We start from the raw sequence: 27485 nt of genomic DNA, 5'->3' as shown, positions 1-27485 counted from the left end.
TTGTTTTATTACAAGCCAGGTATTGTTATATTGAAAGTCAGGTGTTGTTATATTACAAGCCAGGTATTGTTATATTACAAACCAGGCATATGTGTAACGAAGCGACCCATCACCAACTTGCTAAAACGCCATAGTTTCGTATCCACGAGAATTTCGCAAATGCAAGAGATCTTGGGGCGTGTTGAAATCGATATTTTTTCGCGAGTGAATGGGCTCCGCTCGCTCGAGTGTGGAAGCCTGGCTGCAGTGGTCCAGACCCCCTGATGATGGAGGGCAGTCGGGTGATCAGAAGCGGCCGTCGGCGTGGCAGCTGGCCGCGAAGTCCCGCAGGTAGCGGAGGAAGTCCAGCTGCGCAGTGGAGAAGGCCGTGTCCAGCACGTACTGGGGGAGCCAGCCTGCAGGCAGAGAGAGAGAGTGAGATGGGATGCTATTCCCCTTGCTCCCATGGAGAGTGGGAATGAGACGGGATGCTATTTCTCGCATTCCCATATACCGAAGGAGAGTGGGAGTGAGACAGGATGCTATTTCTCGCATTCCCATGTACCAAAGGAGAGTGGGAGTGAGACAGGATGCTATTTCTGGCATTCTTATATACCATAGGAGAGTGGGAAGGGTTGGCAGGGCTTGGCAAGGGGTAGGCAAGGGTCAGGAAGGGTTGCCAGGGCTTGGCAAGAGGTGGGCAGGGGTCTGGAAGGCTTGGTAAGGGTCGGAAAGGCTTGGCCAGGGGTGGGCAAGGGTCGGGAAGGGTTGGCAAGGGCCTTCGGTGGCCCAGCGAGGCGCCCGGCAGGTGGGGAGTGTAAGGGGTACTCACCCTTGAGGTCGCAGGCCATCAGCCACTGGAAGAGCACCTTCTCCCGGCCCTCCTCCTGCGTGGCCTGGATGCTCCAGCACCCCACGTGGTTGTGTCCCCTGCAAAGCATATTCAATCGGTCATTCATTATACATAGCGCAGTTGAAGACAGGCGCCATGGCGTAGTTGGGTAGACGCTCGAATACGAAACTAGAGTTGCGGGTTCGATTCTTGCCAATTGCAAAATGAATTCAAGAAAGATTTATTTTCAGTGGGTCTGTGAGCGTGTAATGTATTTTCATATTTACCTTCCCTATCCTTACTAACCTACCTGCGGACAAGCATCTAAAATACACGCTTTGCGGGTTATTACTTTAAAAAGAAATAAAGAAGAAATACAGAAAAACAAATTTATGACGCGAATGTAGTCAGTGATAGAAGAGAGGAAGGTCTTCTTCTTCTTCTTTCCATGTTCGCTCCCTAGGTGACGTCTCCAAGTCACTCTGGCACGCGCCATCTCCTTGGCTTCCTCCCAGGTCAGTCCGGCGTCTCGAAGTTCCGCTGAGTATAGTCGGTGAATGGTCGTCAGCGGCCTTCCGGGGCGCCGGAATCCTCGTGGTTGGAAGAAGAGAAACGAGGGGTTGATGCACTCAGGTGGCATTCTAAGGACATGTCCCAACCATGTCCACCTTCTCCTCTTCAGGACCAGTATGAGGGGCTGTTGAGTTCTTCTCCTCACATCGTCATTCCTGACCAAGTCATACCACTTTTTACCCAGTATTTGCCTCAGGCACCTATTTTAAGGTAGGTAGAGGAAGGAAAACTTGGCTAGCAAAAACCCCTACAGCTGGTGAGCTCCTGAGCAGGCCCCCTACCCCTAGAGCTAGTGAGCTCCTGAGCAGGCGCCCTACCCCTAGAGCTAGTGAGCTCCCGAGCAGGCGCCCTACCCCCGCAGCGAGTGAGGCCCTACCTGATGTAGGTGTCCAGCGGCGGCAGGCCGGGGTACTCCACGCTGACGGCGCTGCTGAGAAGCCGCCCGTCCACGCGCGCCACGCGCCGCACGTTCACAAAGTCCCGCGGCTTCACCACGTTCTGCGGCCCGCCCGTCGTCACCTGGTACGTGAGCGACGTGCTGGCGTCCACTTGCTGCAACACACGCACAGTCAATAACAGATCCACAAATATCGTCGTTAATGTTTTCATTAATTATTTTATTATCGTCCGCCTCCGTAGTGTAATGGTCAGCACGTTCGGCTACCGTTCTGGAGGTCCCAGGTTCGATTCCCAAGGGGGGTAAAATAAATATAAGTGATTTTTTCACTGTCATATTTATTCAATACTACCCTGAACTGGTACCTGAAGCGGAGGGCTGATCACCTTTCCTTCATGTGTAAACGATCAAGATAACACTGCGTTTATATGACGCAGTGCCCTATGCACCATTGGGGTGCGGATAAGGGTTTTATTATTATTTTATTATTATTATTATTTTATTATTCATTAGTTGCCTAAGAAAATTTTCAGTGTCTATGTATGTACAAGGACTTATAGCACAACTGTCGTCAAGAAGAGGCGATTCAGTTGGCTTGGCCGTACTCCGCATGCCTCCCGAGAGCCGCCATCAAGCTTGCCTCCTTTACAAGGCATCAGGTTCCCGACCACTGCTGACAATTCGTCGGCAGTTCTCGTCAGAACTTCGGGACGCGGACTTGACTTGGGAGGATGCAAGGGAGCTGGCAGCCGACCGAAAAGCCTGGAGACAGTTTGTGGACTCCGTACGCTTCACACAGGGAGCGGATATATATATATATATATATATATATATATATATATATATATATATATATATATATATATATATATATATATATATATATATATATATATATATATATATATATATATATATATATGATGCATACCTTGACTATCTTGCACTCCAGGATGGTGGGGTTCCATTGGTTCATCTTCTCGATGCCGTCAGTCATCTCCTTGAAGAGGAACTCCACCGGGCAGTCCACAACTCCCTACGATAACCATCAAACAAGAGTTAAACACCGTAAGAATGGGAACAGACCTAATAATAAAGGGGCATTATTTTTTTCATTTATACAGTAGAATAACGAATCTTCCTCGATAAGCAAAACACTCATTACAGGAAACACTCAAATTGAGTGTTTAAAACTATATATATATATATATATATATATATATATATATATATATATATATATATATATATATATATATATATATATATAACTGGTGAATGTTACACGCGTGTAAAGCAATCACTTAAACCAGCCTATGACGGTCGTAAGCCCCGTAAATGCCCAGACTTTCATATTCTTCTTCATCTTCGATGAGATGTCAAAAAATTGTATGTTTATTATCTCATTTGGTCCAATTTCCTTATCAATGGATGGATAAGTCATAAAGATATGACGTTATAACTTACATATGGCTCTCCGTACAGTTGATATGTGTTGTGTAACTCTACTAATAAATCACGGTGAAATGGATTCATATCTTACACTTGTCAAAATGATATCAAATTAAAAAATCATATTTGATTTGCGAATCATTCATGACGTTCCATATTACCTAATAATCTACAGTATGATCTTCTGAGCTACGAGTATATTAATTTTTAAAGATGTGTGTATGTACAATGGAACCTCGCGTAACGAGTGCCTGACACAACGAGGCAAATTTGCATAACGGGCAAATAAAATGTGAAAAAGTCGCTGCTATACGAGTGATATTTAGCATAAAGAATCACAGAGAAAAGGCAAGTCCCTTTTTCATAACATTTACTAGTGAAACCAGTGGCGGTACTTCCCTAGAAGCCCAAAAGCCCGAAAACTCCAAATAAAAATGACTAAATCTAGACCAAATGATTAAAAATACATAATTAATAATGTGTGACTGTTTTTAAATTATCGTGCGCTTATATGTTTATTAAACACTACGCATGCCATTATATGGTGATGGTACTTATTGATAATGGTTGATATCTGAGGAAGATATTTTATTATGGTGAACATTTTCTTTGTTTAAAGGTGATGGCTATACCTTACAAAAGTTACATGTATGCATATTTTCACAATGATTACAATACATTGTTTATATTTATAATACTTTCTGGGTGCTTACTATACTGGGAATGATATGAAGTGAAGGAATTATAGGTACATCATGTATTCACGAATGTGAAAAATAGTGGGTTTGCCTTACTGGTAAACCCTAGGCACGCCACTGAGTGAAACTGACTTTTGCAACAGACAAAATAAAATATGTTCGCTAAATGAGTAAGATTCTGGGACGAATTATGCTCGTTGAGAGGTTCCACTGTACTAGGGCGTTGTCAGGTTAGGTCAAGTTAGGTCAGGTTGCTGCCTCCCTGAAGTAATGGTTAGGTCAGGTTAGGTCAGGTTGCTGTCTCCCTGAAGTAACGGTTAGGTCAGGTTAGGTTAGGTTAGGTCAGGTTAGGTTAGGTTAGGTCAGGTTCCCGGTGAAACAGGCGAGGCGCACTAGGTGGTCCTCCGTTGCGTAGGTGTGATTAGGTCGGTGGTCGGTAGTAGGCAGCTTTAGGGACGCCTGTCACTGACCGGGCCGGGCAGACCGTAGTGCCCAAATCGAAAGAGGCGAGGGAGAATACCTCACAGACCGGCAACCCAGCGAAGTATATTCATCATTGAGATCCGCTGGGTTACGCCACTGCGAGAGGGGGGAGTTTTTAGCCGGTAAAAATCTGGCACTACCTGGCAGTACGGGCTGCCAGGTTTCTACGAAGATTTTCTCCCCCTTCGCAAAAAAAAAAAAAAAAAAAAGTTTAGGTCAGGTTAGAACGCTGTCGGCGCACTGACCGTGAGGCGGAAGATCTTGCCGTAGCGCGGGTGGCGCAGCGCCTCCACCAGGTCCCCGGGGCGGGGGCCCGCCTTCTCGCGGCGCCACTCGGGCGACGCCAGCAGCTGCAGCGCCTCCCGCTCGCAGGCCGCTCCGCTGCGGACCAACTCCTCGTCCTGCAAACACAGAGACACAAACGTCACAAAATGCCATTGATAAACATGCCACGATGCTGAATAGTGCTTTTATAGGACATATTGTCTGTCAACGATTAACTTAGTCCAAATCAGTCTTTCAGTTACAAAATCATTGTTGGGCCATTTTCTAGGCGATTACTCTAGGCACAGAATTAAGGGTATTCTATGTTAATATATTAATGATGTTACTTAGAATTCCTTCTGAAATATCTAGTATATCGCTCACTCCTTTCAAGAACGTCATAAATAAAAAAAACTTGATTTCTCAGGATAACGTTTTTAAAGTTTAAAAATATAATACGACGAATTAAAAGTAAATATCAAGCCACTTTTTGAACTTTTTACTGTGCAACAGATCTTTATAGGTAAAACCTGAAAGTTTTTTCTCCATTTGAAAAATATTTAGTATATTTGAAAAATATAATTAAACAATACCTTTTCTTCAAAATGCAAAAACAACACTTTCCGCCCAGTAGCGGGTAAATATTAAGTTAAAAATATGCGGCTTTTGCTGGGATATAGTACATTTTCTGGGCACTCCGTAAACACGCACAACTGAAAATTGACGATTATTGATTTGTGACGTTCTTGAAAGGAGTGAGCGATACTCACAGACAGGAGTCGGGGGTTGAAGGCGGGGCTCTCCCCGAAGGAGAAGAGCCCCTTGAGCCAGCGGCCGAAGCCGGCCAGGCCGGCCTTGTCGGCGCGCTCCTTCATCAGCTCGCGGTGCCGGTCCTCCGTGAAGGTCAGGTCGCCCTCCTCGAAGGTTCGCGCGATCTCCGCGATCTCCGCGCTCCCTTCGCCCTTCGAACCGGCGCTAACCCTTTTCTCGCCCTCCATCGCTTCGTGTTTCAAAACCACTTTTTTTGTTTAAAATAACTTGTTTTAAAACAACTTTTTTTGCTTAAAATAAATTGTTTTACAACCACTTTTTTATTATTAAAATAACTTGTTTTAAAACAACTTTTTTTTGTTTTAAACCACTTAATGTTTGTAAAAAAATATATATACATATATTTTTAAAATTTGTATTTTAACCAGTTTATAGTTGTAAATAAACCTTGTTTTAACCCTTTGAACGCGTTAAGCAAAAAAGTTGATTTGAAAAATGCAAATTTTCCATAAAGAATTAAGTATTCCATAAATTTCCCTTATATTTATATATATATATATATATATATATATATATATATATATATATATATATATATATATATATATATATATATATATATATATATATATATAATGTAAAAAACTTGTACCACTTTATTGTCGAATGTTATTTTTATAATTAAGTTATAGAGTACATAAAAATGATCTCCCCATTTTTTCTACCACATTCGAAATCGGATTTTTTTAAAAATATTAATTCGTTTGACGTGGTTTTAAACCGTACACTTTACTGAGCAGTGTAAAAAATTACGCAAAAACGCAGTTCTGACGCAAATCGAGGAGAAAGTAAGCTGATAGTGTGAAAAATTATCGATACTTATTGGGTGGCGCAAAAACAATCACCAATGTTATAATTTTTGCAAATGGCGTCGTGCGCCATTCGTATTCGACTTTTTTTTGTTAATTTTAAGAGAAATTTTTGTGTTTTTACTACGCGAATTTCTTCAAAGCGATTTTTTTTAATAGAATCTCTTACATATATTTTTTTTATGGAGCCTCTACTTAAATTTTACATGCATTACAAATTTTTTCATGTCAATTTTTAAGATATCGATTACTCCTCTCAAGAACGTCATAAATCAAAATACTTGATTTTTCAGGAGAACGTTTTTAAAGTTTAAAAATATAATACAATGTATTAAAAAAAAATATCAAGCCACTTATTGAACTTTTTACCGTGCAACAGATCTTTATAGGTAAAACCTGAAGGTTTTTTCTCCGTTTGAAAAATATTTAGTGTTTTAAAAAAATAATTAAACAATACCCTTTCTTCAAAATGCAAAAACAACACTTTCTGCCCTGTAGCGGGTAAATATTAAGCTTAAAATATGCCTCTTTTGCTGGGATATAGTACATTTTCTGGGCTTTCCGTAAACATGCACCACTGAAAATTGACGATTTTCGATTTATGACGTTCTTGAAAGGAGTGAATTTTTTTTAGTATTTTGAGCTCTGTTTTAGACGTTTTATATAACTATCGCCATGATAATGTTTGAACTTTGGTAAGTGACGCCAGGAGACGTGTTATCTCTCGTTACATGTGTGTTTATTCATACCATCGGTCATAAACAACGATATGTATGTTATCTGACATGCATAGCATTTCGAGTGTGTCCAAATGCTCGTTCACAAATCTGAATAATCTCCAATCGGGAGTTATTTTTGACATACGGTGGAACCTCTCATAGCGAGTTTAATTCGTTCCAGCATCTCACTCGTTAAACGAAACACACGCTAAGTGAAACTTATTTTTTTTCCCTTAATGTGCCACAGCATTATCATTGAATAAATGGATAAATATCACGATGTGTGATTATTAATAGCTATTAAATTAATACTATTATGTGATGTCCGCCTCCGTAGTGTAATGGTCAGCACGCTCGGCTACCGTTCTGCAGGTCCCGGGTTCGATTCCCAAGGGGGGTAAAATAAATATTAGTGTTTTATTTTCACTGTAATATTTATTCAAAATTACCATGGACTAGTACCTGAAGCGGAGGTCTGATCACCTTTCCTTCATTTATAAACGATCAAGATAACACTGCGTTTATATGACACAGTGCCCTATGCACCATTTGGGTGCGGATAAGAGTTATATATATATATATATATATATATATATATATATATATATATATATATATATAACTATATATATAACTATATATATATATATATATATATATATATATATATATATATATATATATATATATATATATATATATATATATATATATATATATATATATATATATATATATATATATATATATATATATATATATATATAACTATATATATATATATATATATATATATATATATATATATATATATATATATATATATATATATATATATATATATATATTTATTTATATAATAAAATTTAAATAAAAGTAATTGAATGCAAATAAAATGATTTTTCTTAAAAAGAAAACTAGACTAATGTGTCATTTATTAAATTAATTACGTCATTTAACACTTGAAACCATTTTTTTATAATTCGAGAGTGTTTGACGCAAATTTAGGGACATTTAGACAGCGATATAGGTTTGTAGGTATACTAATTTATAATTAAATGCATTTAAAATGAGAAATTTTAAAGAAAACTAGACAAATGTGTCATTATTTAAATTAATTACGTCATTTAACACTTGAAACCATTTTTTTTATAATTCGAGAGTGTTTGACGCAAATTTAGGGACATTTAGACAGCGATATAGGTTTGTAGGTATACTAATTTATAATTAAATGCATTTAAAATGAGAAATTTTAAAGAAAACTAGACAAATGTGTCATTATTTAAATTAATTACGTCATTTAACACTTGAAACCATTTTTTTTATAATTCGAGAGTGTTTGACGCAAATTTAGGGACATTTAGACAGCGATATAGGTTTGTAGGTATACTAATTTATAATTAAATGCATTTAAAATGAGAAATTTTAAAGAAAACTAGACAAATGTGTCATTATTTAAATTAATTACGTCATTTAACACTTGAAACCATTTTTTTATAATTCGAGAGTGTTTGACGCAAATTTAGGGACATTTAGACAGCGATATAGGTTTGTAGGTATACTAATTTATAATTAAATGCATTTAAAATGAGAAATTTTAAAGAAAACTAGACAAATGTGTCATTATTTAAATTAATTACGTCATTTAACACTTGAAACCATTTTTTTTATAATTCGAGAGTGTTTGACGCAAATTTAGGGACATTTAGACAGCGATATAGGTTTGTAGGTATACTAATTTATAATTAAATGCATTTAAAATGTGAAATTTTAAAGAAAACTAGACAAATGTGTCATTATTTAAATTAATTACGTCATTTAACACTTGAAACCATTTTTTTATAATTTGAGAATGTTAGACGCAAATTTAGGGACATTTAGACAGCGATATAGGCTATTTTTTTTAATTTAATTTAGCTATTCTAATTTTTAATTTAATGCGTATAATTTTTTTTAATGAAAAAGAGACAAAAGCGTATTTTTTTATTGTAAAGAAAAACACTTGTTTTTTACAACCTGAGTTATATTTATTTAATTATAACGACTAGTTTTTAAATGAATTACGTCATTTAACACTTGAAATATATATTTTTTATAAGCTGAGAATGTTTGACGCATATTTAGTTACATTTAGACAGCGATATAGGCTTGTAGGTATAATAATAATAATAATAAATCCCTTACCGCACCCCAATGGTGCATAGGGCACTGCTTCATATAAACGCATTGTTATCTCGATCGATTACACATGAACGAAAGGTGATCAGCCCTCCACTTCAGGTACCAGTCCAGTGTAATATTAGAGTGAAAAAATCACTTGTATTTATTGAACCCCCCTGGGAATCGAACCCGGGACCACCAGTACGGTAGGCGGGCATGCTGACCATTACACTACGGAGGCGGACTGAAAATGTAGGTATACTAATTTTTTTTATTTAATGGATTTTATTTAAAGAAAACGAGACAAAAGTGTCATTTTTTAATTGAATAACTTCATTGAACACTTGAAACGCATTTTTTTATAATTTGAGAACGTTTGACGCAAATTTAGGGTTATTTAGACAGCGATATAGGCTTGTAGGTACGCTAATGTTATTTATTTACTTGGATATTTATCGTTTTTCGATTCGATTAATTAAACGCGGCTCGAAGCGACACACGACCGACGCGCACGAAGGCTCGAAGGACACTGAAGAATCGTGTACCGTGTACACTGTACAACTGTGTCTTGTGTCATCCGTATAACTTGTTTTGGTCAGTTATCAGTGGTCCTCAAAGTTTTAGAGCTCAGGCGCCTGACGATTGCTCTAGTAAATTACAAGTACAAGGACCGAAACGGTTTTATTATTATTTATATGAGAAGATATCTCCAAAATTGTGTACACAGAGAATGTTTACAGATCGAAGTTGTGTTTTTATTTTTTTTATGTTTTTATTTAAAAAACCAACAGAATATTGGTTAGTATAAAATAATTTAAAAAAAAAAAAAAAATATATATATATATATATATATATATATATATATATATATATATATATATATATATATATATATATATATATATATATATATATATATATATATATATATATATATATATATATATATATATATATATATATATATATATATATATATATATATATATATATATATATATATATATATATATATATATATGTTTTTTTTTTATTCATTTAATATATTTACATTTTATTTATAACATAATACATTTGAATCATTAATACATATAGAGAACTTTTATATTTCGATTCGCTGTGCCTCTCCATAAAAGAGACTGTGCTCTTGTGCTTGGAGAGGGACTTACACTCGTGGTTTAATGTTATATAATAAAAGATATAATAGTCTTTTTTTGTATATTTTTTCCAGATTTAAATGTATGGAGCTTTAATTTTTTTCTTAAGTATTTTTATACCATCTATTTTTTTTATTTCTTTAGGGAGTTTATTGAAATGTTTGATTGCCAAATATTTGAGGTTTTGCTGAAATTGCTATAAATAAATAAATAAATAGAAAAAATTAATTTTAATTGTAGGTTTCCGCATTAAAATAATGTGAAAAAAGGCATGTATTAGTATATAGTATATAGGTCGTGGTCCCGTGGTAGCGTCGGGGACTCTTGAGTCAGAGTTTCTCGGTTGGAACCCACTCTACCACAATTTGATACCTATTTCTAATAATGAGCCGCTTAGGCTCACAGAAATAGTATGAAATTGAAGTATTTTTGTAAAACTATACATGTCAAGTTTCCTCTAAATTCACACGTGTTGAGTGCGTCCAAATACTTGTTCACAAATCTGTGTTTTGCCACTCATCCACTGCTAAGAGTGAGAGAAGTTTAAATAGCATTCAACGCAATAGAATACCGTATATGCTGGACTTGACTGTTATTTATATCTCCAAGGCTTGTAATAATACTGTATTCTGCGGTCGGATGTTTTATAAAACAAGCTATGCCTCAAAGGGATCCAATTCAAATATATAATAATATTTTTATACGGTAAAATGATGTTTATTCGCCGCGTTGTGTAATGAGTCAGCACGCTCGTCTACCGTACTGGAGGTACCAGGTTCAATAACCATGGGGTCAAATAAATATAAGTATGTGCATGTTTGACCCCAGCTCTTAACGGGTGTTTGCGCTGCAATCCTTAGTGTATGTTGGTCTTTGGGTCGATCAAAAATCGCATGCGTTAAACATTTTGTGTAGTTTTAAGTGTATAAATAGACTGAATGCAGTCGAAATGCGATCTCTCAGAAGAATGTGCGACAAAACGATGTATGATAGATGTGCGAATAGCGAAATAAGGAAGGCATGCAAAGCTGAGATAAGCATTATCGATAAAATTAAGAAAGGTGTGTTGAGATGGTTTGGACATGTAGAACGAATGAGTGAGGAATGAACGGTAAAACAAATTTATGAGGCGAATGTTAGTGGGAAAAGAAGCAGAGGAAGACCGAGAAAAACATGGCATGATCAGGTATGCCAAATACTTGAAAGTGGTCAGGTTAGGAGTCGTTACAATCGGCGGGTATGTATGAGGAGACGCATGAACGTGGAAGAGGCGAAGAATGTTTGCAAGGACAGAGTGGTGTGGCGCTCTATTCTCTCTGCCTACCCCTGCGGTGAAGCGGCGTGATGGTTAGTTAGTTAGTTAGTTAATAGTGCTATGATAGTAAAGTATAGTATTGTTTGCATGCTGTGGTAGTGATTGTCCTGAGGAAGAGACGGGTACGTCTCCAAACCGGTAGACATAAAAATCTCGGTGAGTGGTTATTTACTAATATTATTACCATTAAAAAAAAATAATAATAAGTAGGTTAGGTTAGGTTAGCTTTTGAATTAAATAATATTACTAACATTTTTGTAAAAAAATACAAAAGTAAAAATGACTAACCACAAAGTAAATGCTTTAAATATTAATAATATTGAAAAAAATATAAATATAAGTGTTTTTTCACTCTTATATTTATACAATTCAAATTAATTTATTTAAAAATTGATATATACATTACAAACTAACATTTAAGGAGTATAAATTAAAAAGTAAGCAAGAAGACTCTTGTTAAAGATGTAGAAGAATCCCTTATGGGAATACCCCCTCAGGCGCATGGAACAGGTATTGTTCAGCATATCTTCCTACAGGCATAACCATCGGCAGGTTGCTCCTGTATATAGGAATGGGAAACCATCTATGCCGACGCTGTCTTAGGTAACTGTCGGGAACATACAGACCAATGCTCCGGATAGTTTCAGGATTATCCATCATAGCGCGCAACAATGGATAGAAATGCCTCATCAAATACACATTCCTTCTAGTCTGTAGACTGTTGTAGCCGAGCATACCCTGGAGAAACTGGGTCGGGTAGAGCCAAGGATAATAGCCGTACTCTCTCATGTAGAGATACCTCAGGAACTTTTTTTGGACTTTCTCTACCATAAGAGAGTACTTGAGCTCGTGTGGCCCCCAAATCATGGAGCCACTCTCGAGTCTACTTCGCACCGAGGATTTATAAAGATCTGTTATAAAGTTCCCTCAGATCATGGTCTATCACTAAGTTCTTCCCAAGAAAGGACACTTTCCATTCCTCGCCATAACACATCCTTCAGTAATTTCTCCTCTGTCCAAGCGGCCAGACTATGGTATGAATTACCTCTCCGCATAAACAAATGCACCTTCTCTATATTTTTAGTCAGTGTTTGATAATGTCTTAGTAAGAAGAAACGCGTCATATATTATCATATTTATGTAAATAAAAGTAGAATTCAATCCAATAACCGTGTTTTTATTTTGGATATATTACCCAACAATTAAAATAGAATTTTACCAACTGTCTGCAGTTACAATAAATGATTACTCTGTTTTTGGTCGGTCGGTAGACATCGCTTTTTAGCAATAAGTCCGCCAATGTACTAATTTCTTTTCTGTACATGAAGTTTAAATAAATAAATAAAGAGTACAAGATGACGGGATGGACTCACCAGGCTGGGCAGCTTGCGGTCGGGCCGGGGGCTCCCGTCGGGGCTCTCCGCGGGGCTGTAGAAGTCCCCCACGCTGGTCAGGTCGCTGGGGCCCAGCCCGTGCGGGGGCGCCGGGAACAGCAATGGCCCGGGGCCTGCCAACCGAAGAAGGAGCTCAAATCAGAGATTACTAGTTCGTTTTTCAATCCCTAAGGGATACGTTTACCTTCCTTCTCTCCGTCCAATAAAACAATTTGATGAGATGTCAAAAAATAATATGAAAATAACTCCTGTAATTGGAGATAATCCAGATTTTGTGAACAAGTATTTGGACACACTCAACATGTTGTAAATAAATTAACTGGTCAAATTATAAGCTAAAATAATAAAAATGAAAATGGTATTTTCTGGCGTTTCTCATGTGTGTGATTGAAATCCAGGATTTGGACCTCAACAACTAATATAAGAGTTTCTGCTTAGTAAAGAGCTTCTTTACATCTCACCAATAGATGTCTCTAGTGAAGTTCTAGTGATTCAAGAACAAGGTTTCTAAATTGGTTCATACATATACATAGAACTTCCAAGAATTTGAGCAGTGTGGTTGTCAATAATGGGTAGAATTGGTGAAGAGTGACACACGATGCGTGCTTTGATTTATTTGTGTTACGATCTTATTTGTTTATATTACGATATATTTCAAGAATAATGTGACACAAGTGTGAGGTTATGGAACGAAATAAACAGAATGACAGGTGAGTTACAGTCATAATAATATAATACTAAAAATAAGTAGTGTTTTATATTACCTCATATTTTCAAGAATAAATGCTTTTATTTATACTTTATGAAACATGGTCTTTGTTGCTAACCACCAGGCACACAATATGTATTTTCAATTTTATTGAGGGATAAAAATTGTATCAATCTGTGTGCACAACTTTCAGTAAATTTTCAGTTGCTTTATACACTTATTTGTAAATAATTTCTAGAAATAAAAATGTGTTAAGTAAAATATTTTTTATTCTGTCCTCAAAGGGTTAAAAGAAGGGTATATAATAGCAATAGGACGAAGGTCGAGGGTTGAGTGCCAAGTACATACCTGGTCCGGAGAAGAGCTGCTCCTGCGGCAGCACTTTGCAGTCCAGCAGCCACGCCTCCGCCCAGCAGAGAGAGAACGACACCAGCACCAACAGCACCTGGAACACGGGCTGCGCGGATCCCAGCCACTGCGCAACAGCATCAAACAAGGATATCGTAGTCGTACAGGAGAAAGTGGGCCATTTAAGTCACTTTTGCTTGGCAAGAAAATAAACATCAATGCAGTTAGTCATTTTTAACAAGTCAATATATTATACTGCCAAGTTTAAAATCCTTTGGGATGTTTTCAGGGCAATATTAAGCTAGTAAGATATCAAATAGTCAATGATTACGGTTTTGTAAAAAAATGCACTTGGTCACTTTCTCCTGTATGGCTACGATATACACATACTTATTCGCAAAAATTATTTGCGAATTTTAAATTTAAATGAACTTTATAAGGGGATACAACGCAATACAGAATTCAATCACCGGCCAACTGCCGTAGAGGTAACGTGTCTTGGATATTTTTTTTGTTTTTTAGAATATATCACTCACTCCTTTCAAGTCATATATCGAAAATCGTCTATTTTCAGTTGTGCATGTTGTTTTCGGAATGCTCAGAAAATATACTATATCCCAGCAAAAGAGGCATATTTTTAACTTAATATTTACCCGCACAGGGCAGAAAGTGTTGTTTTGACATTTTGAAGAAAAGGTATTGTTTAATTATTTTTTTAAATATATTATATATTTTTCAAATGGAGAAAAAACCTTCAGGTTTTACCTAAAATAATCTGTTGCACAGTAAAAAGTTCAATAAGTGGCTTGATAGTTATTTTTAATACATTGTATTATATTTTTAAACTTTAAAAATGTTTTGAAAAATCAAGTTTTTTGATTTATGACATTCTTGAAAGGAGTGAGCGATATGTATATGGTAAAAATTTGTTTTTAATTTTTTTTTTTTTATAAAAAATACAGCTTTTTATACCTTTTTTGAAAGTTTATGAAACAAGGACATTTTTTAAGTACTACTACTACTACTACTACTACCATCACGCCGTTTCCCCGCAGGGGTAGGCAGAGAGGATGAAACGCCACACTCTTCTGTCCTGACATACACTCCTCGCTTCCTTCACATCCACACATCTAGTCATACATGCCCTCCGATTACGCAGACTTTTGACACCGCCAGATTTTAGGTTCTGATTGATCTGATCGTGCCAAGTCTTTTTCGGTCGTCCTCGTTCTGTTTTCCCTCTCACATTCGCCACATATATTTTCTTAGTCATTCTCTCGCTATCCATTCGCTCCACATGTCCATACCACCGCAAAGAACTCTTCCTAATCTTTTCAATTATTCCTCGTTCAGCCTTACATTCCTTTCTTATATCGTCGTTTTTAATTCTGTCATACAATGATTTTCCACACATTCGTCTGAGGGAGCGCATTTCAACAGCGTTCACTCTGCTTTCATCCTTCCTTTGCCAGTTCCATGTTTCGCTTCCATACATTAGTGTCGGTACTAGCACGCCGTTGTGAACCGCTAGCTTGGCTTCCATGGATATATTCTTATTCCCAATCACTCTGTTAAAAGCACCATTTATTCTATTCCCTGCATTCACTCTTTTCTCAATATCCTTATCCACTTTTCCATCCCTTGTGAACATGCTTCATGAACATTGCCAGTTCCACGTTTCGCTTTCATACATTAGTGTCGGTACTAGCACGCCGTTCTGAACCGCTTACTTATTTTTTTTCACACATTTTTTTAGTAATTTTTACATTTAATGTCATAATGTTTTTTAAAACTGTATGAATTTTTTAAGGCCTGTTTAGAGCGCAATCTGTCACTCAGTGTGTTTACAGCAGCTGTTAGTAATAGGCGACCTCAGCAAATTTGAAAATGAAGCGTTTCTTTAAAATTTTGTGTCCCAAATGAAATTTTGTGTGCCGATTCATTAACAAGTTGATTTGTGTATGTCCAAAATGTTCTGGAGGTCCCGGGTTCGATTCCCAAGGGGGGTAAAATAAATAAAAGTGATTTTTTCACTGTCATATTTATTCAATATTACCCTGGACTGGTACCTGAAGCGGAGGGCTGATCACCTTTCCTCCATGTGTAAACGATCAAGATAACACTGCGTTTATATGACGCAGTGCCCTATGCACCATTGGGGTGCGGATAAGGGTTTTATTTTTTATATTATGTCGAAAATACATGATTTTTATATATTATTTATTTTTATTATGTCCCTTATGTCACTGCGACTATATTAGGTCTATCGTGACCTCCCTCTGTGTCATAGCTCACTCTCAAGACCTACGTGAGTCATGTAACTCACGACATGTCTTGGTGGTAGGAGCTTCACCTTCTCGGAGTCCAGTAGAGGTCTTCCAAGGATGTGACTTGGTTTACGAGCGAGTGCGTCACAATTATAGAGAATGTAGATTGGTGTTTCGTTATCCTCCATACAAAATCTGCAGACTGGGGAGTCGTGTAGTCCAATACATGGTTACAAGTAGTCTGATTTATTATCAGCGTATGCATATTACATGGAGTATTGTATGGGCAAAATGACCTGCCCCGAGTTGAACATGTTCAAAGGTTGATCTGCCTAGAGTTGGACATGTTCACAGGTGATCTGCCCTGAGTTGGACATGTTCACAGGTGATCTGCCCCGAGTTGGACATGTTCGCCGGCGATCTGCCCCGAGTTTGACATGTTCGCCGGCGATCTGCCCTGAGTTTGACATGTTCATATTTGATCTGCCTCGAGTTGAACATGTTTGCCAGTGACCTCCTCGAATTGGACACGTTCTCCAGTGACCTGCCTCGAGTTGAACATGTTTGCCGGTGACCTGCCCCGAGCTGAGTGTTCCCACCAGTGACCTGACCCGAGTTGATGTATTTAATGTAATTTTTTTCAACTTACCTCGAATATGAACACCTTGGCAATTAAGAATGTGCAAGTTCCACTAGTGGTGAGCTGAAAGGAATAAAATAATAATAATTAAAAGGAGAAAACCAAGAATAGCAGTACGGCTGTCCAAACTCAAAACACAGTAAGCGACACTTTTTTTGTAGTACGTTTTTTTTGCATTTTTGGACTAAGTAGATTCTCTCAAGTAGTTCGGACACCCGAGTAGCTTTGTCTAAAATAATGACTGTCTTTCGTATTGCGATGTAAGAATCAGGTAAAATATCATACTTTCCTTCCTCGAGGGCTCACTTGACCCAGTGATGCATAGGGCACCGCATCGCATTGACAAAATGTTATCATGATCATTAATTATGTTCTCCATGACATTTTAGGTATGTATATCTAAGCCTTTATCCACTTGGGAGTCATTTTCACGTGAAGAAGAATATGGAAGTCCGGGTATTCTTCAAACCCTTTTCCGCACCCCAATGGTTCATAGGTCATCATGTAAACACAGTGTTGTCTTGATCGTTAACACACGAAGGAAGGGTGATCAGCCCTCCGCTTCAGGTACCGGTCCAGGGTAATATTGAATAATTATTAGAATGAAAACATCACTTATATTTATTTATTGATTAGGTGTTTAATTTGTAGAACTCCATTTTAATTTATGTATTAATTTTTAAATCGAACACAGATTTATTGAGACTACTAAGTTGCATTTTATAAAAAAAAAAAACACATAGAAATTAATATTGTGATAATAGTTTAGCCTAGTTATGGCATTTAAAAACGAATGCATTAATTCGTTTCAAAATGCCATAACTAGACTGTACAATTCGCTCACTCCTTTCAAGAACGTCATAAATCAAAAAACTTGATTTTTCAGGAGAACGTTTTTAACGTATGAAAATATAACACAATGTATTGAAAATAAATACTAAGCCACTTATCGAACGTTTTACTGTGCAACAGATTTTTTGGGTAAAACCTGAAGGTTTTTTCTCCATTTCAAAAATATTTAGTTTATTTTAAAAAATAATTAAACAATACATTTTCTTAAAAATGCAGAAACAACATTTTTTGCCCTGTAGCGAGTAAATATTAAGTTAAAAATATGCCTCTTTTGCTGGGATATAGTACATTTTCTGGGCATTCCGAAAACATGCACAACTGAAAATTGACAAATTTTGATTTATGACGTTCTTGAAAGGAGTGAGCAAACTGTCACAATATTAATTTTTTATGTGTTTTTTAATAAAATAAAACTTAGTAGACTAAAGAAATCTGTGATTGATTTAAAAATTAATACATAATTACTGTAAACTTGTTTATTTCAAAACTATTGTTTTTAGCTTGCGGCTATTTACCTTTGCACATTAGTGCATCACTTATATTTATCTGACCTCCCTGGGATCGAACCCGGGACCTCCAGAACGGCAGCCGAGCGTGCTGACCACTACACTACGGAGGCGGACCAATAGTCCAATAATAGAAAAATAGTCTTCTTCTAGACTCTGGCTAATACGTGACTCTTGGACACGTTGCGCGTGGCAACGAGGATAGTTAAATGGAACGACTAGTTGTGATCGGTAGCCTGGAGGGAAAAAGAGGGAGAGGAAGATCCTCCACAAAGTGGACTGATCAAATTAAGGCAGCAGCAGGCACCTCGGTGGTTGGAGCGCTACGTGCAGCGCAGGCAAGGGATAACTGGAGAAGAGTCATTGCTTCTGCAAGGGTCACAACCCTCAGCAATGAGGAATAAGACGGAGAAGAAGTCTTCTTCTTCTTCTTCATCTTGTGGGCCTTGTGGCCTGTTTTTAAGAGGGATTAGCCCCCTGCGATGTCTTTGGTGGTCTGCCCGGGAGTCGTCTACCAATAGTCAACAATTTAAAAATGTGAGCAACGCGTTGGGGAGTGGTTGGATGCGTACCGCCACAACGGTCCAGTGGTCGAACTTGAAGGCCGCGTAGGCGAGCAGCAGCAGCAGGAAGCGCACCGCCGCCGCGGCCACCACGTCCAGCATGGAGCTGCCCACGCGGTAGCCCAGCACCTCCCGCTGCCACAAGTCCGCTATGGACTCGCCCGTCAACTGCAAGCACAACCGAATTCAAAGCCTTACACAAAATTTAAAATAAAAATCTAGGTAGTCGGTTACATTCCAATTTGAAAAAAATATTTTGTCCTCTTCTCCACATACTCGGCTGTCCAAACTCAAAACGCAGTAAGGGACATTATTCCTATAGAATGTTTTTTCGCATTTTTGGACTAAGTAGCATCTACTCAGTCCAAAAATGCAACAAAAAACGTACTACATAAAATGTCTCTTACTGTGTTTTGAGTTTGGACAGCCGTACTGTTGTAATAGATACGAGTGACAAAATTGTAAGCTTGGAATTCAAATAAATAATACTAATGATGAAAAAAATGTGGAATAACATCCGACATGGGACCTAAGAGGAAAAAATACATGTCGAATGAGATTCGGGTTAATTAATCAAAATTAAACACATTAATTGGATTGAATTCTATTTTATTTACATATATCGCTCACTCCATCCAACAACGTCATATCTCAAAAATCTTCAATTTTCAGTTGTGTATGAGAAAGACAGAGATGGATATAAAATGCGGTGGTTCTTTAACTTAGAGAGAATTTCAATTTTAAACTATCACAATTTTTTTTTAAATATATATATATATATATTTTTTAAAAATAACAAAAATAAGCATGATACATCGCTCACTCCTTTCAAGAATGTCATATATTAAAAATTGTCAATTTTCAGTTGTGCGTGTTTTTGGAATGCCCAGAAAATGTACTATATCCCAGCAAAAGCGGCATATTTTTAACTTAATATTTACCCGCTACAGGGCAGAAAGTGTTGTTTTTATTATTTTATTTTTTATAAACATATTTTGTATAAATTTATTTAAATAACAATTTTAAACATATTTTTTAAAAAAAATGCAGAGACCTACTAAGCGCCAGCACATATCGCTCACTCCTTTCAACAACGTCATTTATCAAAAATCGTCAATTTTCAGTTGTGCATGTTGTTGAATGCCCAGAAAATGTACTATATCCCAGCAAAAGAGGCATATTTTTAACTTAATATTTTCCCGCTACAGGGCGGAAAATGTTGTTTTTGCATTTTGAAGAAAAGGTATTGTTTAATTATTTTTTTTAATATCCTAAATATTTTTCAAACGGAGAAAAAACATTCTGGTTTTAGCTACAAAGATTTGTTGAACAGTAAAATGTTCAATAAGTAGCTTGATATTTATTTTCAACACATTTTTTTATATTCTTAAACTTTAAAAACGATCTCCTGAAAAATCAAGTTTTTTATATAAGACGTTGTTGAACGGAGTGAGCGATGCGTTTTCTCAGAAGGATGTTGTAAAGGAACAAAAACTTACTAACTGGCTTGCTGTTTATTAACATTTTGTATCTCACAATCGTTTGATTTAATTAAAATTAAGTTTTTTGATGTAGGCGTTGTTGAAAGGAGTGAGCGATATCCACAGATGTCATTGCTATACAAGTTACATCATACTAACTGACAGACGGACTTGGACGTTCATTAACGTCCATACTGCTTTAAGGAAAATTCGCACCGACGTTCATTTACGTCCATACTCCCGGACAGGTTAATATTTATCAACAAAATCACCTCTTTTCATGAGATAATTTAATACCGGGACGTTGTAATGTTTTAAATTTTAAGTCATTTTTGTTGTACGTATTTAAAAAAAAATCCTATCATTAGAGTATACGTTAAAAATTATACCTGTATATGATAATTTTTTATCTGTAAGAAATTTGAAATATGAATTAATACCGTGTTTAATTTATTGATTTTTCCCCCCGATGTTTTTATACTTTCCAATGCCCTATGCACCACTCCGCCTCCGTAGTGTAATGGTCAGCATACTCGCCTACTGTTCTGGAGGTCCCGGGTTCGATTCCCAGGGGGGGTGAAATAAATATAAGTGATTTTTTCACTCTAATATTTATTCAATACTACTGACAGACGGACTTGGACGTTCATTAATGTTGATACTCCTTTGAGGAAAATTCGCACCGACGTTCATTTACGTCCATACTCCCGGACGGGTAATATTTATCAACGATATATAGGACTTCCAAGAACTTGAGCAGTGTGGGTGTGTGCCTTGGCGGTAGCGGGTTGGAAGCGAGGTGTGGGACTCACCATGACGGATATGAGCCAGAGGAGGGCGGTGAAGAGCAGGTCGAAGGTGCAGAAGAGGCAGAAGAAGCGGCGTACGTCGGAGATGCGCGGCCGCCGCCGCCCGTCCGGCCCCAGCAGGCTGACGTTCGAGTTACCTAACGTGACAACAAATAACCAGATTATTATATTATAAACAGGGTGTACCTGGCGTTTTTTTACTACTCGGTAAATTTTCTGATTCATTTGTGAACGCACCAGATAAAAAAACAAAAAACCTTGAAAAAACATGTATTGCAAAGCAAAACAGTAAATAAAAACACCTACGTCCCATTTACACACTGTCAAATTTATATTATTAAACCAAATCCGCTCCGCAGGTGGAGCATACGGAGTCCACAAGCTGTCTCCAGGCCTTTCTGTAGGCTGCCAGCTCCCTTGCATCCTCCCAAGTCAGATCCGCGTCCCGAAGTTCTGCCGACGAATTGTCAGCAGTGGTCGGGAACCTGATGCCTTGTAAAGGAGGCAATCTTGATGGCGGCTCTCGGGAGGCACGCGGAGTACATGGCCAACACAACTGAATCGCCTTTTCTTGACGACAGTTGTGACCAAGATTTGCTGCGTCCTGCGCCTTATCTCTTCATTCCTCACAAAGTCAAATCACCGTCAAATTGAGGTAGGAAAAACTCAACCTAAGCTTATCGCTTGTGATTGGCTCCGGTCTCGCCTCAAGTCCGACTTATGCAATTGGAAGGCGAGAGGCTCCCGACGAGGCGCTTACAAATTTTTTTTTAGTGGCATTGCAACGCATGCCAGGTACACGCTAGCAATAAATATAAACAGTGGTAGACAGTAGAAGGTAGCGCGTTCAGGGGGTCCCAACCACCCGTCCACCGGACCTAGAGAATAGTGGAATGATGGAGCGTATGCTTACCGAGAAGATGACGGGAGTACGAGGAGTTGCTGGCGAGGAGGGACTCGGCCACCTCCCGGTAGTAGTCTCTCTGCTGCTCCATCCTGGAAATGGCAACACGGTCGTGTCAAGCAAGAATCCAACTCACTGTCAGACTGATAGTCGGGCTGAAAAGTTCCTAGGCTAACAGGAAAAAAATAAATGCTACAACCTTGTCAGTTGAGTCTTGCGTCTCTCCACGCTTTGGATTCGGATCAAACAGAATGTCAGAATTTTATTTATTGATTCGGCAGTCGCTTTGAGACAATGACAATGACTAAAGCCTCCCCCCTTTTGTCTTTATTCTCACTGATAAGAAATAAAAATTAAAAATTAAAATTAAATTAACTAACTAACTAACTAACCATCACACCGCTTCTCCGCAGGCATAGGCAGAGAGAATCGAACGCCACACCACTCTGTCTTTGCAAACACTCTTCGCCTCTTCCACGTTCATGCATCTCCTCATACATACCCGCCGATTGTTACGACTCCTAACCTGACCACTTTCACCTGATCGTGCCATGTTTTCTCTGCACTTTTTTCCACTTACATTCGCCTCATAAATTTGTTTTACCGTTCTTTCCTCACTCATTCGTTCTACATGTCCAAACCATCTCAACACACCATTCTTAATTTTATTGATAATGCTTATCTAAGCTCTGCATTCCTTCATTATTTCTCTGTTTGCACATCTATCATACATCGTTTTGTCGCACATTCTTCTGAGAGATCGCATTTCGACTGCATTCAGTCTACTTTCATCCTACTTTTGCCAACTCCATGTTTCACTTCCATACATTAGAGTAGGAACCAGGACTTCGTTGTGCACTGCCAGTTTAGCTTCCGCTGATAGGTTTTTATTTGCTATAACTGATTTCATTCAGTGCACCATTCACTTAGTTTGTGTCAGAATGTTATTTCTTAAAATCGGATTTGGACGAACTCAAAATATTGTGATAAAGTTATTTTTTAAGCAGACTGTGCTATTTAGTCGGTACATCGCTACAGGGATATTGTATGACTTCAGAGTAATATTTCTTAAAATCGGATTTGAACAAACTTAAAATATTGTGAGAAGGTTATTTTTTAAGCAGACTGTGCTATTTAGTCGGTACATCGCTACTGGGATATTGTATGATTTCAAAATGATAATTCTTAACATCGGATTAAGACAAACTAAAAATGTTGTGAAAATGTTATTTTTGAAGCAGGCTGTACTGTTTTTTTGGTTTGCATCGCTAATGTGATATTGTATGACTTCAGAATGTTATTTCTTAAAATCGTACTTGGACAAACTTAAAATATTCTGAGAAGGTTATTTTTTAAGCAGACTGTGCTATTTAGTAGGTTTACATCGCTACTGGGATATTGTATGACTTGAGAATGATATTTCTTAAGGAACCCACTGTCGCTAATGGAAGGCATTCATCTGAGTTCGTCGGGTTACTATACTGTGGACATTCTAGCACTTGTGGACCTATGCTTCTTTCCTGAGTGTTGCCAGATGGATTTTTAATATTTTTAGCTAATAAATCGAAATTATTATAATTTTTGACTTCATTTATAATTAATTAAGGGGATTAGCTATGAATATCCGTATTTTTCCGATTTAAAATGGCTTATTTTTTATTGTGTAGTGACTACCCAACACTGGGACGCGCGTTTTATTTTAGCACCGGAAGGGAAAGTTTAAGGATGATTTTTACAGTAATTTTTTGTACTGCATGTCCGTATTTTGAATGTAAGTCAATATTATAGAAGAAACCCGTTACCCAAAGATTAGCAAAATTAATGTAGAAAGGAATTCCAAATATCTAATACCCATAATCTGGAAGTAAATACTGATAAAAATTAATCACAGTCTTATCTCTTACATAGATATATTTTTTTAAAAAGACTGGAGGGGAAGAGAGGGAGAGGAAGATCGCCACACGATGGACCGATGGAGTTAAGGCGGCAGCAGGCACCTCGGTGGTTGGAGCGCCACGTGCAGCGCAGTCAAGGGATAACTGGAGAACAGTCATTGCTTCCACAAGGGTCACAACCCTCAGTAATGAAGAATAAGCCTGAAACTCCTTCCCTAAACTCCCTTCTTCCTTTGCCCTCCTTATTATCATCAATTTGTAATTCATGTTTTTTTTAAATGTTCAAGTACTATCTACCCTCTGATTGCAAACAGCTATATATGGTATCAAACGTTTTGACCAATATCACTGTCCGTTTTTGGTTGGTTGGAAGATATTGCTTTTTAGCAATCAGCCCGCCAATGTACTTATTTATTTTCTGTTTAAATAAATAAATAAGACAGAGAAGAAGAAGAAAATAAAAAAAGACAAAAATCCTGCGTAATTTACATTATACAAAAATGTTGCTTCATAATTTTTCATTACAATACAAACCATCGTGCCGCTTTTCCGCAGGGTAGGCAGAGAGAATGTACGAGATGCATGAATGTGGAAGAGGCGAAGAATATTCGGAAAGACTATTTATATTTAATTCAGTGCCATTAAAACAGTATGTATGAGGAGATTAATGTTATTTTTTGACATCTCATCAAAGATGAAGAAGAATATGGAAGTCTGGGCATTTACGGGGCTGACGACCGTCATAGGCTGGTTTAAGTGATCACTTTACACACGTGTAACATTCACCAATTCTACCCATTATTGACAACCACACTACTCAAATTCTTGGAAGTTCTATATATATGAACCAATTTAGAAACCTTGTTCTTGAATCACTAGAACTTCACTAGAGACATCTATTGGTGAGATGTAAAGAAGCTTTTTTATTAAGCAGAAACTCTTATATCAGCCCCGTAAATGCCCAGACTTCCATATTCTTCTTCATCTTTGATGAGATGTCAAAAAATAATATGAAAATAACTCCAATAATTGGAGATAATCCAGATTTTGTGAACAAGTATTTGGACACACTCAAAATGTTGTAAGGAGATTAATGAATGTGTAATAGGCGAAGAACGTTAGCAAAGACAGAGTGGTGTGGCGTTCTATTCCCTCTGCCTACCCCTGAAGAGGAGTGGCATGATTTTAAGTTAATTGATTACTTAATTTTACGAATAAATCGAACATAACCTCATTTTCAAACGCAAATATTTCATACAAAATTTCTCCAAGATAGGACGAAAGTTTCAAAAAATGCATAGTCAAGATGTATCATAACACGACAATTATTCATGACTTTTGTCCTAATTAGAATCGAGATAAGAAATGTCATATTATTATTATTTCGGAGGCAATGACATGTTTTAGCAAGGAGTGACCTACCTTAATTGATGCGATGTTCCTCCGAATGTTCCAGGAAAACTCCTATAATCTCGTCCTGTTCCTCAAGACACCATGATGAATCATACTCGAAAACTAAACACAGAACACAATCGAATTCGGACATAAAGGAAAATAATTAAACTATAATCTCACAGCTGACAAGTAAACAAAACCCAACGGGACACATTCGAAAAATCCATATAATTTTGATGCACATCAAATTGGATAAATCTACCAAAATGTCGATTCATAATCATAGTTCAGAATTTTTTATACTAATAAATAATAAGTATTTTTTAGTAATGTGTCTTTTATTGCTTATTATTGTATACTTCGATGACATTCACATTTACAGGAATCTGTTTTTTTTCACAGTCGGTAATTTTTTTTACAGGAAACTGTAATATGAAAGGTGAGTTTCTACGATTATATTCAGATAAAATCCGCTAGGTTAAAACAAGAAATCGCTGTCAAAACAAACCTGATGATTGTCTTAAAACCTCTTGTCATATTTTATCGCTGATTTGGAGGTTTTCGTATTTTTTTCGTAACTCCTCCATGCTTCACAATGCAATGGTGCCATCGATCATCGATATAAAACCACAAACAGGTGCAAATTCTACAGCGAACGTTCGTTTATATTGTCATACAGGCGCCATGGCGTAGTTGGGTAGACGCTCGACTGCGAAACTGGCGTTTCGGGTTCGATTCCCGTTAATTGCAAAATGAATTCAAGAAAGATTTATTTTCAATTGGTCAGGGTGTTTGTGATGTATTTTTCACGTTTACCTTCCCTATCCTTAGTATCCTACCTGCAGACAAGCATCTAAAATAGGCGCTTTGCGGGTTATTCCTTTAAATAAAAAATTTAAAAAATAATTAGAAAATCCGATCGTAATTTTGCTACTATCTACTACTAACATCCACACCGTTTCCTTGCAGGGGTAGGCAGAGGGCATGGAACCCTACACTCCTATATTCGTACATCTAGCCATACGTGCCCTCCGAATGCGTAGACTTTTGACGCCACCAGATTTAGGTTCCGATCGATCTGGGCGTGCCAAGTCTCATTTGTCCGTCCTCGTTCTGTTCTCCCGTTCACATTTGCCTAATATACTTTCTTAGCCATTCTCTTGTTATCCATTAGTTCCAAATGTCCATACCTCCTTAGAACAATGAAACAAGTTTATGGGGAAAACTTGATTAAATATGTAAATATTTAAAATACTTGAATGGATCAGGAGATTAAGTTTAGTTTAGTTTAAAGATTATGTTATGTTGATCCCTGATCCCTGATGCTCACCAAAAAAAACTATAGAAATGGAAAAATAACAAGTCAAAAAGACGTATTTAATTGTTTGAAGTTGAAAATGATTGTTAAATGTTTAAAAATATATACAAAATATATCGTTTTTTACATTACGTCAAGAATTATAATTTTTCAATGTCATTACAAATTTATTGTCATTTTAGTAGTGTAGATTAAAAAGTGTATACCGACGAACGCGTGTAACGGCTCGTTGGTCTAGGGGTATGATTCTCGCTTCGGGTGCGAGAGGTCCCGGGTTCAAATCCCGGACGAGCCCGTGGTTAAATTTCCTTTTTGTATTTTTTTTACAGAAACAGGATTATAAAAAAATTCAAACATGTATTTTTTTATATAGAGTTTAAGCTTAATTGTTTTTATAGCTTTACCAATCAGACTCGCTATTTTTATTGTGAGAAGAAAGTAACAGATGGCAGTAAATTTCTGTAGTGAATTGTATTTATTTTATATTTCCATCCGACTAAAATGTTGTTTTTCGATAAGCTAATTAATTTCGCAAAACATAATCATGAACGAAATCAACAGTTTTTCGGTTTTTTAAACTGTTGGAAATAAATATCATGTATTGTGGGTTCCTCGAGCGCCCGACGCGGCTGCTGAGGGACCACGCTCCAACATTTATTTAATTTTCTCTGGACATTTACATCTCAAATCTAAATTTTTTTACTCATCTATAAATATTGTTAACTTGAAATGGTT

General features: G+C 37.1%; 1 protein-coding gene and 1 non-coding gene across 2 annotated transcripts; one reads left to right on the top strand and one right to left on the bottom strand.

The window, feature by feature from the left end:
• On the bottom strand, positions 1-25627 carry Start1 (Steroidogenic acute regulatory protein-like). The gene is made up of 12 exons (XM_088265978.1): positions 25460-25627; positions 22152-22234; positions 21242-21375; positions 18958-19116; positions 17037-17090; positions 14121-14247; positions 13043-13176; positions 4660-4815; positions 2713-2817; positions 1761-1936; positions 812-909; positions 1-395 (listed from the first exon to the last, which is right to left on the bottom strand). The coding sequence occupies exons 2-12, from the start codon at positions 22231-22233 to the stop codon at positions 286-288; spliced, it is 1335 nt and encodes a 444-aa protein (XP_088122104.1). The 5' UTR covers position 22234; positions 25460-25627; the 3' UTR covers positions 1-285.
• Positions 25628-26973: 1346 nt separating this feature from the next.
• On the top strand, positions 26974-27045 carry TRNAP-CGG (transfer RNA proline (anticodon CGG)). Its single transcript has one exon. It is a non-coding gene; the product is annotated as a tRNA-Pro (tRNA).
• The last annotated feature ends 440 nt before the right edge of the window (positions 27046-27485 follow it).

Source organism: Brachycentrus maculatus, unplaced genomic scaffold (genome assembly GCF_059751285.1).
Source record: "Brachycentrus maculatus isolate JH-2025_06_01 unplaced genomic scaffold, ASM5975128v1 h1tg000259l, whole genome shotgun sequence".
NCBI lineage: Eukaryota > Metazoa > Arthropoda > Insecta > Trichoptera > Brachycentridae > Brachycentrus > Brachycentrus maculatus.
This window is presented reverse-complemented; position numbering and strand designations above follow the sequence as displayed.

Bases quoted from the DNA above. Each gene is read 5' to 3' on its own strand.
- Start1 (XM_088265978.1), bottom strand. From the start codon at position 22,233: ATGGAGCAGCAGAGAGACTACTACCGGGAGGTGGCCGAGTCCCTCCTC. The intron at 19,117-21,241 runs GTGAGTCCCACA...TTGTGCTTGCAG, and splicing joins TCTGGCTCATATCCGTCATG to TTGACGGGCGAGTCCATAGC. The intron at 396-811 runs GTGAGTACCCCT...CTCTGCCTGCAG, and splicing joins GATGGCCTGCGACCTCAAGG to GCTGGCTCCCCCAGTACGTG.